Genomic DNA, 14,542 nt, shown 5'->3' with positions numbered 1-14,542 from the left:
GCCAAGACACAGTTGGAGCTGCTGAGTGTTGGAACATCCATTTCACAAAGCTTGTCTTAAGGATGTAATCACAAAAAGGTTCAAACGAAACTCCCGTTTTCACTGATCTTAATCCTGTGCTCACAGGCAGATTCATAAGCAACACAGTTTTTCCAACATATTAATCCCTAAAAGAACAATAAGTCCAGCTTGTGTCGTTTCCATAACATTTTTTTCAGTGTAAGAAATAAGTCAACATAGCAGACCTTTAAGACCTTTTATTTCATCAGTTTGAAAGAAATGAGTAAAAACTGTGTACAAAGTGTATACGTTTACTAAAGCTGGTGTCATCAGTCATGGGAATAAAAAGTGGGGCAGGTACAAAAAAGTTTCAATGAAAAAATATAAAAGTAATTTTCCCATTGTTCAGAATTTGATAGTAAAGGGGAGAGGCATAGGAGTAAGTAAGAAACAGACTCAAAAAGCAGAAAAAAAAAAAGTATGCAAACGATTAAGAACAATATAAAAATCTTTACATTCATTTAGGCAGTTTTGAAAGAAATGATTATCTGGTTTCTTAAGAATACTGAAGTGCTGTTGGAAACTCAAACGCAAGAGTTTGCCTTTCAAAGAGACAGTTCTTCTGCTGTCCTTAAATGGAAAGAAATCAAACAAACCAAATTGTGTTTAATTGATATAAAAAAAAGCAAACTTTGTCTTTACCAACCACAAAATACAAATACGGGTCTAATACAATCATTTTGGGGCAGCAAAGTGCATATCATTGGCAGAGTAAAACTCATTTTATTCCATGCTGGTTTTATAAATAACTCAGAAGCTCCTGAAGGGTTAGAAATCCCCTAAAGTAGCAGAACAGAGATGCCTGTGTTTTGTTTTCCCTGAAGCCCAGTTGCTTGCAAAGTATTCTTAAAGAAGTGCCTTCTGTTAAAGTGACCTCATTGAGGCTGCAGCATATGCACCGGGTGGAAATTACCCAATAGTGTCCTGCACATAGAAGAAAAATCCAGAGGACAAAAGTTTCTGAGCACAGAGATCTGAAGGAAACTGAGGTGTCTGCAGAACAGCATCCATAATCAAACGGCTTCTGGAAGCGCCTACTTTAGGGGAGCTGGGGAAAAACAAAACAAAAAAAAAGCTACGTGGGACAGGAAACCGTGGGTTTTTTGTGATGTGCAAACAGCAGGCCAACCAATGGTCAAATGGTTACTCGTGCTGCATTTTCCACATGTGTGCCATTCCTCATGTCGAGACTGTATTGCACAATTGATTTGTGAGACCAATTATGGTGTGGCATGACAATACAACTGACTAATATCAGTACTGCATCAGGGTGGGCAGAAAGTGATAAAAAAAAAACAATAATTAACATTTTTCCAGATGAGGAAACTTCAGTCTTAGGGAAATTAGCCATGTGTTACCACACATACAAATGCAGGAAAATCAACTTTATTTGATACGGTACATTCAATTATGAAACAAAAAAAAAATGTCTGAAAGGACTTGGGGAGAACATGGATTTACCACCCACTCAAAAGAAAAAAAAGGAGACTCACTCTCTGCTCACATGATGTTTTTGGTCCACAGCATGCCTATTTTGTATTTTAAAATGTTTGATATTTTATTGTATGTATAAAAAACACCTATTAAGATTATTTGATTTATAGCAGTACCCTAATTTGTGCAACTATTCCCCCGCTCCATCCGTTATGGTGTAGAAATGCTCGGTACAAGCCAGCCAGGAATGGAAGGTAGTGTTATCTCCATGGTCAGTTTTAAAAAGCTGCACAGAGCAAACACATGCATCTTTGTTTTTACTTGCACCCCCTCCTTCCTATTAAACACAGCTTTGCAGATTGTGAATGTTGCAACCAATGGGAGCTCCTGCAGACAATACTGAGAGGACACGGCTGACGCCTCGGCCTTTGGAGAGTGCAGTCGGGTGGAGATGGTGGGACCAGAGGAATGCTTGAGAGTTTAGGCCGTCCCACTGGCAGAATAGGAGAACTGGGGGAAGTGGGGTCTCCGTTCACTGTCAAAGGACTCCATACTGTCATCTGAGTTTCACAGGAAAAAAAAAAGGATGACAATATTAGAAACAAAAGAACAAATATTAGACATTTAAGTCTTTTATGTCCCACTCTGATCATCTTTTGATCCATTGCAAAAACATTCCCGGTCGTCTTTTAATTATGATTATGCAATTGTAAATTTAAAAAACTGTGGGGGGGGGGGGGGGGGGGGGGGGGGGGGTTAGGACATGGTATCTGCAGAGCGTTCATATGAATTTTCCTCTGAGTTGTGGGCAGGACTGTTGGCACAGAACAAGCCCGCCCCTGCTTCCCATCATCCATCTGTCTACATGCTCTCTCACTAGCTTATAGTCCATCATATCCCTAGCCTAACATTGTCGGGACAACAAAAATGGCAAGAAATATTGGAGCTGGATTGCTCCAGCTGTACAGTTTTAAGTCATATACCAGCTCAGACGAGAGAAACGAAAATGTACATGGATCTATTTGTCTACAAGTGGATGCATTAGAATGGAGCAGAACAGGAGCTTGTGGCTTCTACGCAACAGCTACAGGCGTTTTTAAACAGCATTGTTGTGTATGCTCCTGATTCAAAACAATTTTATTTTTATATATATATATATATATATATATATATATATATATATATATATATATATATATATATATATATATATATATATATATATATATAAAATTTTATTTTTTTTTCTAATTTTTTTTCTAATTTTTTATTAGAAAAATGCCACAAGTACATGTTAAAAACATTAAAAACACCATATTCATCAGTTGGTCTATAAGCATTTTAAGCCAATCCAGATATCAGTTGTTCCCTCTTTTCTTTGCAGGGGTTACGTTGTAAAAGTAACCTGCGATAAGTAAAACCCATGACGTAGGATTACGTGAAAATTATTTACAGTCAGTATTTTTTAATTTCACTGCTGTTTGTGCACATATATTTACATGATATGATCAGTAACAGAAGCACATCGTAACTGATCGGGCGCCCCATCCGCTCCTCCCTCCCTCCATCAGGTCTTGTACAGAGATTGCAATCCAGCACGTGTCCGCAAGAACGCGCTGAGCTTGTTTGTGCCTATTTTGTTTTAAATAATTTCTTTAACTAGATGTACCAAAACACTGAAAAAGTTTATATCCTTTGGCTGAAACTTTTATGATAATAAAAGCTGCTCCTATGGGCAGAAGGGAGAAGTATGTGTGATGGTGGGTAGATGGTGTTTTTGTTAAAAGCTAAAAGGATGCTTTTTTATTTTTGAGTGACTATTTAGTTTACAGCCTATTGCTTTTAATATCACTTTGGCTGAACGATACTTTGGATTTTAGTTGAACATTTGGAGAAATTTGACAACAATAAAGAAATCCATTCTATTACACCACTAACTGATATCCAACAAAATTATTATTTCAAATTAAAAATACAATTTTTACATCTAGAAGAGAGAAAAAGAATCAGGACAGAAGGAGGAAAGAAACAGGCTGGTCTTATGGCGGACACTCAGGGCAAAGCCAGTTCATACCAAGTCAGACATTTTCAAAGAGTATTCTTAATTTAAAAAAAAAACATAAGACGTTTAATTAGATTTACTTTAGGGAAACTATAATTTATTCAAAATCTCTTTCATAATGTTGCACTGTTTTAATAAATAACCAGTCAGATCTGAAGAAGAAGAAACATTAGCTGGAATAGGATTGTATCCTTCTTTCCAGTTGTAATGGCTCTCAAACTGTTCATGACCAACCAACTGAGAAGCCTTTGATTTTTGAGACAAAAATTCCATATTAAAATTCCTTGGATCAAAATCAGAGATTACAACTGTAGGTTTGGATCTTCCTGTTTTTTTTAATAAGCCCTTACGTCTTTTAAGACTTTCTGAGCTCAACTGATATTTTCCATCACTGTGTTCATTAATGTAATGCAGTCTACTTGTATGCAGAAGTTCAAAGAAGTCTCTTCAATGCAGATTTACTAATGAAAAAATTAAAACCAAACAACTTAATTTCTTAGATTCTTTCTTTACATTCCGTCTCTCACAGTAGAAGTGAACGTATGATGAACATTACAGACCTTTCTCTTCTTTTAAAGTGGGACAACCTGTGGAATCGGTGACTGACTTGCCTCACTGTATACATCAATCTACAGTACTTCAATGGTGCCACTTTTCCAGTAGAGGGCATACAGAACTAACTTGAACATTTTTAGGAGCATTTCTGCAGAGGCAAAAACTTAATGTACCCTGTTTTGTAAGTTTGAATACGTCTGGCACTTTAATTTGACATCTCATAAAGTTTTTTAAAAGTCCACTGGAATACTTTAAGAGAATACGTTGTGAATATACCTATATTTTCTTGGAACAGTAATTTAAAAAGCCATGCAAAGAAGAGTTAGGATTCATCTTTAGTGTTAAAAGGAATGAATTAGACGAGTTTATCGTCATTCTGTCTTTGGTTGCTCAGGAGCTTTGTTACAAAAAAATACATTCACATAAAACCAAAGTGGGATTTTGTTTTACAGTTTATAACTGAAGCCAAGTTGCATTTCTGTAAGGTTCTTCTACCTTGTCCAGGTGGTGTGATAGTGATGGTTTGTGCCGTGAACTCTTCGTCAAAATATCGTGTATCCGTCTCTGAGGTAACTTGCGGCTTAAATGGTGGGACCAGCTGTGGAGGGGATGAGACAATTATGTGAGGACATTGGCTGACATGAGTCAGAGCAGAAACAGTTGCCAGTCAGCTGATGTTGGTCAGACTTGTGTAGTCGTCATGATCCCTAAAGTATGCATCCATCACAATACAAAAATTGAAAGTTATTTGACCTAAAGGTTTTACGCTTACTTGAATTTTCTTAATTTACATTAATCTTGATGTTTAAAACAATTCATGGGTTATTATATGTATAATATATAAACATCTTTTGACTTCTGTTACTTCATAATTGTTATTTACAGTCCCTTAATTCTTCTTCCTCTACATCAAACTGCACTTTCTTTGCTGTCCAGCAAACATTACCAAAGGTCTAAGAGGAAACTCATTTAATTTCGATTCTTTTGACTGCAAATGATTCTGATTTACTTCACATTACAATAAAAACATGACATCACCTCTGCTGCTTTGTAGGAACCCACCTTCTTCTCATAGACATCCTGCCAAATAATACCAGCAAAGAACTTGTGCTGCATGATTTCTTTTGCATCATTCGGCCCTCCGCCTAACCTGGAAGCAGAGGCACAGCAGATTCATGTCAAGCCTCACCTATAAACAATCAAGCACAGACTACAGTGGTTCTGCAATATAACGCTGTTCATCTTCCCCGGTCTTGTACTTTTGCAAATTTTTTTAAGCAGTGCTTGTGTTCACATTTAGGTTTGAGCTTAAATGTGAAAATGTTCATGTCTGTCTATGTTCACACTGGGCCTTAGAGACGTGCGTTCAAGCGGCCACTTCCAATAAAAAGTCTATGTAAACGCGCATATATGCACCTTTCAATACCCTTGTGTTTCACAAGGCGCTATGCAAGTTTTTAAGTCCATCTTTGGGTTCTACATGCAAAAAGTCAAAAAGTTGAACTTTGACCAGAGACTCTGATTTGGTTGTGATGTATGGATTGCGTCCTTTAACATTCATAGAAGTGTCAACCGGTTAATAATAGATCATGAAGGAGAATTGTATAATTGCGGTTTGTCATCGCACCAAGTCTTTGATATATCGGAAAGCCTGGGGGCAGGATTTGCGAGTTTTGGACCACTTTGACATTTGACATCAAGCCTCTTTTAACTATAGGTACTAGTATCAGGTAGCGACAGTCCAGTGTGAACACCATGTGCTAAAAGCATGATTAAGAACACACGTACATACATCATACATCACATGTCCGGCGTGCACGTAGCATTAGAAAAGCTTTGTAGATTTTGTCTATCGCGAGTTATTTTTATAACGCAACTCCTGCGATAACAGAGGAACCACTGTATATGTTTTCAATAGACGTCTCACCGTTGCATTGGGTCTTTCTTCAGGAGACCAGAGAGCAGGGAACGCGCTTCAGGACCCAGAGTGCGAGGGAAACGGATGTCTTCCATGAGGATGAGCTCGAACAGTTTCTCATGGTCCTGGTTGTAGAAGGGGAGTCTGCCGCACATCATCTCGTACATGACCACACCAAGACCCCACCAGTCCACGGCGCGGCCGTAGTCGTTGTCTTCTAAAACCTGCAGGACAAGAAGGAGCGGGTAAAGAGTTTTTTAATGCAGAGCTTGTGACGTTTCAAGTTGATAATGATTGTGTTTTAGAGCAAAAAGAAAATAACACTTTGGCAACTAAACTTTGGCTATTATGGCTTCTGCTCCCACTGACATCTCGTCTTAGATAGTTTCCTCTGGAGTGTTGCATTTTTAATCACCAAGGGGCCTTTTTTTTTTTTTTTACAAACACACACGGATCCACCAACAAACAGCAGAGGTGCACTTTAAACAAGCAAATATGTGTCCCAACAATAAAAAATAAAAAGGAAAATAAACCAAAATGTAAAAGTCTCTGAAAAGAAAATATTTTGTCTCAGTCTTTCCAAAACACTTTTTGTTGACGGTTCTTACGAGACGCACTCCTCCACGGTTACGCTCGCTGAACATCACAACCTGTTGAATGTCTAATGTGCAGCTGAGCGAAGGCGCTCCAAGGTCTCTGGGGACGCGTACAGGTTTTTACCTCACCAGGCAGATGTTGAAGGTGAAATCAAGACAAGGAGAACCGTCTGTTCTCTTAAACCTTCAACGGCTTGATACAGGATAGATCAAATCTAAGAAAAGGCACTTACATAAAAGCGGATGGTGGAGAAAGGGTTTAGATATGGACAGAGAGGGTTGTGGGTGGAGGGGGGGAAAAAAGGGGCTTCTGGGAAACAGGCGACAGAGGTGCCTGTAAAAGGAATAAGGCTGGTGTGCATTTGAGAATGCGCCCGTGGGCTCTCGGCCTGGAGCTGCGGTGAGCGCCGAGCATCGCGGAGGGCAGAGGGGGAGTAACGTGAAGCCAGCACAGGGCTAGGATTACTGGGTTGTCTCTATTTCCAGCACTGCTGTCGTGTGATTCACACCGTGCGACAGCTGGGCCTGCAGCTGCCCCATATATGTAGAAGAGCACCACAGCTGTGAAGCTGCCAGGAGCGCAGGAGCCAAGCTCATCCCTCATATATGTAACCAGGGCTGCTTCTGAGCCAGTCGGATCCGGCCCCCAGCCCTGAACTAATGCAGTTACAGCACCTCGGAGGAGTAGATATGCAGGAGGGAAAGGGAGGACAGGATGAAAGGGACACTTGCTGCTTCAATTCTTATACTGCATTTTCTTCTGCTTACAGAAGTTCTACGCTGGACGTCATTAATCTTTCAAGCTGGTGAATCCAGAGCAGCGCTGGTGGCTAAATTAAACACATCAACTTTTCTTATTTTGTGGATGTTCGCCCAACAGCCAATTCCCTCAGCCAATAATGGTTTTCTTCTGGAAGTGCTTCATAAAAGTGACTAAGTGAATTTGTCTCACTCCTCACTCTAGAGACACTCTGGTCAGGCTGCTGCAGATCCAGCCTGCCCCCCCCCCCCCCCCCCCCCCCCTCCTTTTCTCTCAGCAGCTCTGGGTGGAATATTCCCAGACGTTACAACATTCCTGTGCAGCACACACACACACACATACACAACAAGGTCATTGTTTACTGCAGAACAACCTGTAACACTGCCTGGCCCGCACTCCATGGAGACGCTCACCAGCGACCCCGTTACCGCGGCAACACCCTCTGCCGCGATGCTGAGTTTAGGAGCCGTTTCGAGCCCTGCAACTCTTCGGAGAGGAGCAGGTTGACACAAATATGGAAAAACAAGTGTAGTTTTTTTCCAGGTGAGAAGGTTTAAAAACTGTGCTGAGAAGGATGTCAGTCTGCTTCCTGAAGGAGAAAAACGTAGCGGCCTGAAGCGCTGTGGAGCTCATACCAGCTCTGAGTAAGCTGGGGTCAGGTGAGGCATCCAAAGCAGCATCAGGCTCTGCAACCTGGTACCACACAACAGTTGCAGCCATTGTGGTCTCTTTCAAACGCCCTCCATCTTCCAGAAGTGGAAGCTCGCATTTCCTCAGGTGCTGCCAGGCTATCACTCCTCCTCCTCCCAACCCCGAACTGCCAAATGCAGTTTAAAAGCAACAATGCAACAACTGTGTCAATACAGACGCTCTCCTTCCTGAAGCATTTTTACAACAGCAGGCAAAAGGGAGCAACAAACACATGTACACTTAAAGTGAAGGATCGAGTTACACAGCACACCCCATACCTGCACGCAACTGGGAGCAGCCACACCCCTTAGAGCAAAGACGAGAGCAGGCTACCCTGCCCTGGGCACGCAAAGTACTCATTAACTTAACTTCAGCTGGAGATTAGAAAGGCATTTTCGGACAGCTGCTCTTTCGGTTAAATTGTCAAATCTATTGATGTGCAACGACACGTGCTGCCTTTTTATGCGAGATCTGGAGATGTCACATGTGTCGAGGGGGTCGGCTTTCCAAAAGCGAATGCCAATCGTGCTTCAGGAGCAGCTAATCTAAAGATTTTTCTCTGAAAACCAAAACAACTTAGCAGTTCATCCTCTGTGAAATAGACGCCAACTTCAGCCTCGTGCAACTTTTAAGGTGCAACGGATAAATGCAAAAAAAAAAAAACAGAATAAAATGTTCCACATACATTAATAAGCGTGAATCCACCATTTAAGCAACTTTATTTGCTACATCCTTGCGCCATGTAGTCAGCTGGTTGCTGAATATTAAGCAGAGCGGGTTTGGTGTGTGGGAACAACTATTCTAAATAAAATGGTCCCCGACCAAAACCTCTACAGTGTTCGGTTTTTCTTTTAGGTCCAAGTGAGATCGGACAACTGGCTTTTAGAAAAATGCTTTCCTGCGCTTACCTCGGGTGCAAGGTACTCCGGTGTCCCACAGAAGGTTTTCATGGTTGCACCGTCTTTGATTCCCTCCTTACACAGGCCAAAGTCTGTAATCTTTATGTGTCCGTCTTTGTCCAGCATGAGGTTTTCCAGCTAAGAAAAAACAAAGGAAAAGGAACCCCAGTTAAAAATTGCAATATATTGACATCAACTCCTTAAGGAACATTTTTTTTAATAGTTCACTCATTATCTGTAGGTCTTGTTGCAAAATGTGCCTAATCATAATGTCCCCACTGCTGTGCTTAGCAAAGGTTATTTAATCATAGTTCACAGTAACAAGTTTGACAAAAACATATTCGGGCTTGTATGTCGAAAGAAGGAAACAGAACTGAGGCCTTGGACTTTTAGGAGAGATTTCTTTTCATTGGTTCGATCTCTGTGGGTACTTGCTGGGGGGTCCCCAACAGCTACAGGTTGGAGAAAAATCCCTACATGTCCTTCTTATCCTTTCTAGTCTTAAATGTTTTTTTCTATAACACTGCAGATGTTATCTTGACCTACACAAAGTTGTGTTTTGTTTATTTTTTGAAGCAAATTTGAGTAGATGACAGAGTACTTGGCCACAACAAATTTAGAGTAATTGCCGAAATGAGATGCATCAGGCAGTGTCACAATCTGAGGTTGCACGGCTCCCCTCGCCATCCCGCTTTTTCAGTCCAAGTCACCTGACAGCTGTATCTCACACGTGGCTAGCGGCGCCAGGCCAGAGTCAGCACATCCTCCAATCCTGCTACCCTCGCATTTTCAAGAGAACCCTAGCAGGCTGGAATCCTGCCTCATAAACCCAAGGGAAAGAAGGAGGGAGAGAGGGAAGGAGAAAGAGAGAAAATGTGCTGTGCTGACCTGGCTGCTATAGTTTTATCAGCAGGAAGTGTTGTACGGCTACAGAACCTCACTGCAGCACTGATAACCCAAACCCCAACACACACCATCAATCAGCAGCATCCATTGCTGGTGTAATTTTCACATAACACGTCCCCCGTTTATCTTTAGAGCTCAAGCTAATGAGGCCGCCGAAATTTTCATTCACTGTGACGTGATTGTTGTTTTTTTTTTATTGTGCCTTAAAAACTGCTTTTCTGCAGCAAAAACATACATTTGGCATTTATTAGGAACACAGTGCAAAGATAGTCACCTACCAAGAAATATCCATTTGAAAAATATTGCTAAGTGTGGGCGGTTAGAAAGCATTGGTGGGTATTTCGGCAGTGCTGTACAGACTAAGCTCGCTTCCAGCTGCAGCAAGGTCTTAGGGGGGATCTAGGGGAGGCAGATCAATAAACCCACGCCGACTGTTTGGAAAGAAATAAATCCCATTTATGTCCAGGCAGGAAAGGGATGAATGAAGGGAAAGGGGTGAGACTCCACGGAGGCTTGGATGAGGCGATCGCGCATTTCCCCACCTACCTTTAAATCTCGATAAACCACGTTTCTCTCGGCGTGCAGGTAGTCCAGCGCTGAAACAATCTCTGCGCCATAGAACCGAGCCCGTTCCTCTGAGAATACCCGATCTCGTGACAGATGGAAGAAAAGCTGAAGGAGAACGGAGGGCGTTAACCACAGGGAGGCTAAAGTCCACACCAAAAGTACTGATTTTAACTTTGGCAAATGTTTAAAAAAAAAAAAAAAAAAAGTTTACCTCGCCACCGTTTGCATACTCCATGACAAAACACAGACGGTCGTGTGTCTGGAAGGAGTACTTCAGGCCCTGCAACAACAATTTTTATTATGTACTTGTCATATTTTGGTTTTTATTAAGCAATTTTCAGTACGTTTATCATGGGGGATATAGTGCATAAAAAACACGCGATAGGTAAAATATGGAAATAGCATTATAGATGTTTTAAGGCTGTAAAACCCCTAACTGCACACTATACACTTTTCTCAGGCAAACATGAACATTTGCACACTTTTCCCTGTTGTTTAAACCAAGTTTAAACCTTTGTATAAAAATAATCCAGTATTATAGAATGAAAACATCTGCTCCTGATCAAAAATTTATGTAAATGTGGTGAGCTGAACGGATTCTGTACAGGAGACATGGCATGGAAAAGACTGATTGACAAGGGTGACATCCAATCAGGATGCAGAGTACAGGGCGCTGTAAAAAGTTAGACTTAGAAAATCCGAAAAACAGCGAGACCTTTAAAGAGGAACTGCGATACAGCGAGAGACCACTGTAGTCAGCATTTACCATGTTTTCGCTTTGGGTTTCGGTGCGTTTTTGGTGTGATTGCCAGGTAAACAGCAACACTTTTTTTCTCCTATGCTATGCTATGTTTTCTACATATACCACTTAAAGTAAAACACAAAAACCCATCTATGTTTCCTTTTTTTTTTAAAAAGGGTGGTTAACCCTTTACAGTTAGGTCAGTGCTTCTCAATTATTTTTTGCAAGGCCCCCCCCAGGAAAAAGAAAATGTTTCGCACCCCCCACTCACCGCGGTGACAAGATATTAGTTTATTATCTATAACAATAGTGTAAGAATGCTAAAATTATATCTACTAACATTAAGAAAAAAAGCAATATAAATCCACTTAACAAATATCAACTTTATTTAGCCACAGAGAAACGCTGTTATAGTCCAAAACAAAAAAGAAGCTTAAAGTGCTTGAAATAAAGAAAACTGTCAGTCCTTATTTAAACTAGAAACATTTTTGACCAACTGAACCATTTGATGCTGAGAAAAATAATTCAATCAATAAATAATATTAAATGTAAATTGATCTGAAACATTAACACAGCAGCACCAATATATTTAACGTTTTAGTCTGAATAAATAGAAAAAAAACATTGTGCTGATTTATTTTCTAAATGATGGATTGTTTATTTATGATTTCATAAAGTGCAGCTGTTTTCCTGCATTACCTGCTGTCTTTATGCCAAATACTGACACCAACAAAACCACAGGCAGACAAAAAATACATTCTTGGACAATAAAGACGTCATCAAAATGTCTACAATAGTTAATAAAGAATGACATTATTAATCTAATAATAATCTAAAGGCATGCGAAGATCCTGGTGTTGCGCAATAGAGGCTGTGTCGTTTCACCTGGCAGCCTGAGCCCACTACCCCTCCCCATCATTCGAGCTGCGTGTGACAGGAGACAGGAGCAGCTGCACGGACGGCAGTTCACAGGTTTCAGGCTGTTATAAACTCTGTGATAGAACAGATAATATTAAACCAATGGTGGCGCAAATTTTTTTCCAAGCACTGAGCCGCTGTCACCACCGACCCCCCGTTAAATTTGCGCCCCGGGCAATTGCCCGTATTACCTGTGCCTAAAACCGCCACTATTGCGCCCCCCCCGGCATCGCATCGCGCCCCACTATTTGAGAAGCACTGAGTTAGGTGGAGTTACAATTAGGATGATGCTGATTTGGGCTGCAGAAGTCCTGAGAATTTATGGTTAGAATATGTTTGGCTTAGCTTCATGGAAGAAATCCTTACTGTTAAGAACGGATGCTTTGAATTCTGGAGGACTCTGTTTTCCGTCAGCGTGTGCGCAACTTCATCCTGGGGGCAAAAAAAAAGGCAAAAAGATTGTGTAACTCTTAAAACAGCTTTCAGTATCAGTCGTTGCTCAACAACATCCTAATTCCTCTCAATTTGCTGGCGGCTACTCACTTTTGCTACGATCACCTCCTTCTTTAGGATCTTCATGGCATAGTAGCGTCCTGTGGCCTTCTCCTTTACCAGAATAACTTTGCCAAAAGTGCCTTTTCCCAGGAGTTTGAGGTATTCAAAGTCGTGCATAGTCTGGGGGGGCAAAACAGAAGGGGGATCTGGTTACAAGCAGGAACATTAACAAACCTAAGCTCTAACTAGTGAGGACACTCAATCCCACTGACAACAACAGTGAAGCATTTTAGATACCCTTTTATGCACTGACGAATTTCCATTCCACTAATGGTTTGGCCTATATGTAGTTGTGTCTCTGTTAACCTCTGACCCAGGTACCAAGGAGAATGCAGAAAATGGTTGTGTGGGGGACACCCAATCCCGTGGCCTTAGACCTTTATGTGGCGACACATGTGGGGGTTGTGGACATGGTATCTGGTGCTAAGCCACCCGTGATGTTTGGTAAAGAAGGCTAGAAGGAGGTTGTAAACTAGAAAGCTAGATTTTTGCAAATAAAGCATGAAATTGGGAGAAGAGGAAGATGATTGCTGTAAATCCCTGTTTGGCATGGAAAGAACAGATGTCTTACTAACAGTGTAAACATGTCCGTACCACTTTCTGTCTGGGTTTGGTCAGGTAGACCTCCATGTCCATGGGGTCTGGAGAGGAATCCATCATCTCTTCTTCTTGTTTCTGGAGGCCTTCAGCAACTGCCTGGATGGCTTTGGTCCATTCTTCCCTGAGAGAGACACAGGCAGCAAGGACAGATTACATCAGCCCATTTTCCACCATGCGAGCCCAGCAGCCCAATCACGTAATTGTCTTCTTATCAACAGGAAGGCAATTTCAAGAGTGAGCTCTGCCAAAAGCCAGTGGACCTTGCGCTGGAGCACAGCAATGATTAAGTGCACATATTTTGTGCATACCTCACTTTAAAGCGGCTATTAATTCCTGCAGCTGCTTTCAGTGCATCCTCTCCGTTTGAATTATTTGCCTTCCGCAGTTCTGCGAGGAAGCGGACATGTTTGCTTGTCACTTGCCTCTCCTCAGGGGTCTCCACGTGGAAGGTGCGCTCGATGACAGTGGTCCACTGCAGGCAGCGGATGATAAATGTGTTGGCCTTGGGACGCTCCGTCTTCATCAGCTGGCACTCTGACCACAGCCAGGGAGAGTGAGGAGGGAGATGAAGAGAAGCGTGTAGGAAAGAGACAAACCAACAGTTATCGCCATTTATCTTTATTGCCACTCTAAGAGACACTGTCCGCCAGCTTGGAGAAAAACAGGTGCCTTTGTGTAGATTAGCTTTAACCCATTTTGAAAGCATCTCTATATTTAATAGATGTTAAGTTAAATATCCAAATTGAACAAAAAACTATTTTTTGCATTTTCCAAATGAAAATGGTTCATTTTTATTTTTATTTCATAAAGCTTAACATCTTTTTTCTATTTGAGCAGTTAAGACTTCCCCAAAATGTAAATTAGTGATGACAAACAGAAAAGGTGCCACGTGTTGAAGTCTGGAAAGCCGTTTCTCTCTTATTAACATCTGTTCCCAAATGAAACATGTCAGCATCTATGTCAGGATGTGACAAGGAAATGGCCTCTTTTCTGATAGATGGAAGACCATGAGACCACCGCAGAGATCCAACATGGCTCCATCAGCGTGTATATGTAATCCAGCTGCAGCCGCCCCGTCAGCTGTGACGCACCATGTGTCCTCTGTTTTGGGGTCGCAGTAGAGACAGAAACCCAAATCCCCACTGATGAAGACAACAGCCTCAACACAGGATTAATAACTGAAATCAGGCGGCTAATGGCCTCGATAACTCAAAAGCGCCAGAGAGGAAGCATTTCGTTAAAGCAAACAGTGTGGCGTCTAATTGCTGTGTTCAGTCATA

General features: G+C 41.4%; 1 protein-coding gene across 2 annotated transcripts in view; it reads right to left on the bottom strand.

The window, feature by feature from the left end:
• Window positions 1-242: 242 nt before the first annotated feature.
• The window catches only part of akt1 (AKT serine/threonine kinase 1), a 31,448-nt gene continuing 17,148 nt past the window's right edge, over window positions 243-14,542 (bottom strand). For both annotated transcript variants that reach the window (XM_011490458.3, XM_004082356.4), the window contains exons 4-14: window positions 13,685-13,796; window positions 13,257-13,383; window positions 12,651-12,782; window positions 12,474-12,539; window positions 10,659-10,727; window positions 10,427-10,552; window positions 8,984-9,112; window positions 6,039-6,253; window positions 5,174-5,261; window positions 4,607-4,709; window positions 243-2,054 (exon numbers count right to left, since the gene is read on the bottom strand). In XM_011490458.3, the coding sequence (XP_011488760.1) occupies window positions 1,975-2,054; window positions 4,607-4,709; window positions 5,174-5,261; window positions 6,039-6,253; window positions 8,984-9,112; window positions 10,427-10,552; window positions 10,659-10,727; window positions 12,474-12,539; window positions 12,651-12,782; window positions 13,257-13,383; window positions 13,685-13,796 (1,247 nt within the window). In that variant the 3' untranslated portion in view covers window positions 243-1,974. The remainder of the gene's footprint in view (window positions 2,055-4,606; window positions 4,710-5,173; window positions 5,262-6,038; window positions 6,254-8,983; window positions 9,113-10,426; window positions 10,553-10,658; window positions 10,728-12,473; window positions 12,540-12,650; window positions 12,783-13,256; window positions 13,384-13,684; window positions 13,797-14,542) is intronic.

Source organism: Oryzias latipes, chromosome 22 (genome assembly GCF_002234675.1).
Source record: "Oryzias latipes chromosome 22, ASM223467v1".
Classification (NCBI taxonomy): Eukaryota; Metazoa; Chordata; class Actinopteri; order Beloniformes; family Adrianichthyidae; genus Oryzias; species Oryzias latipes.
This window is presented reverse-complemented; position numbering and strand designations above follow the sequence as displayed.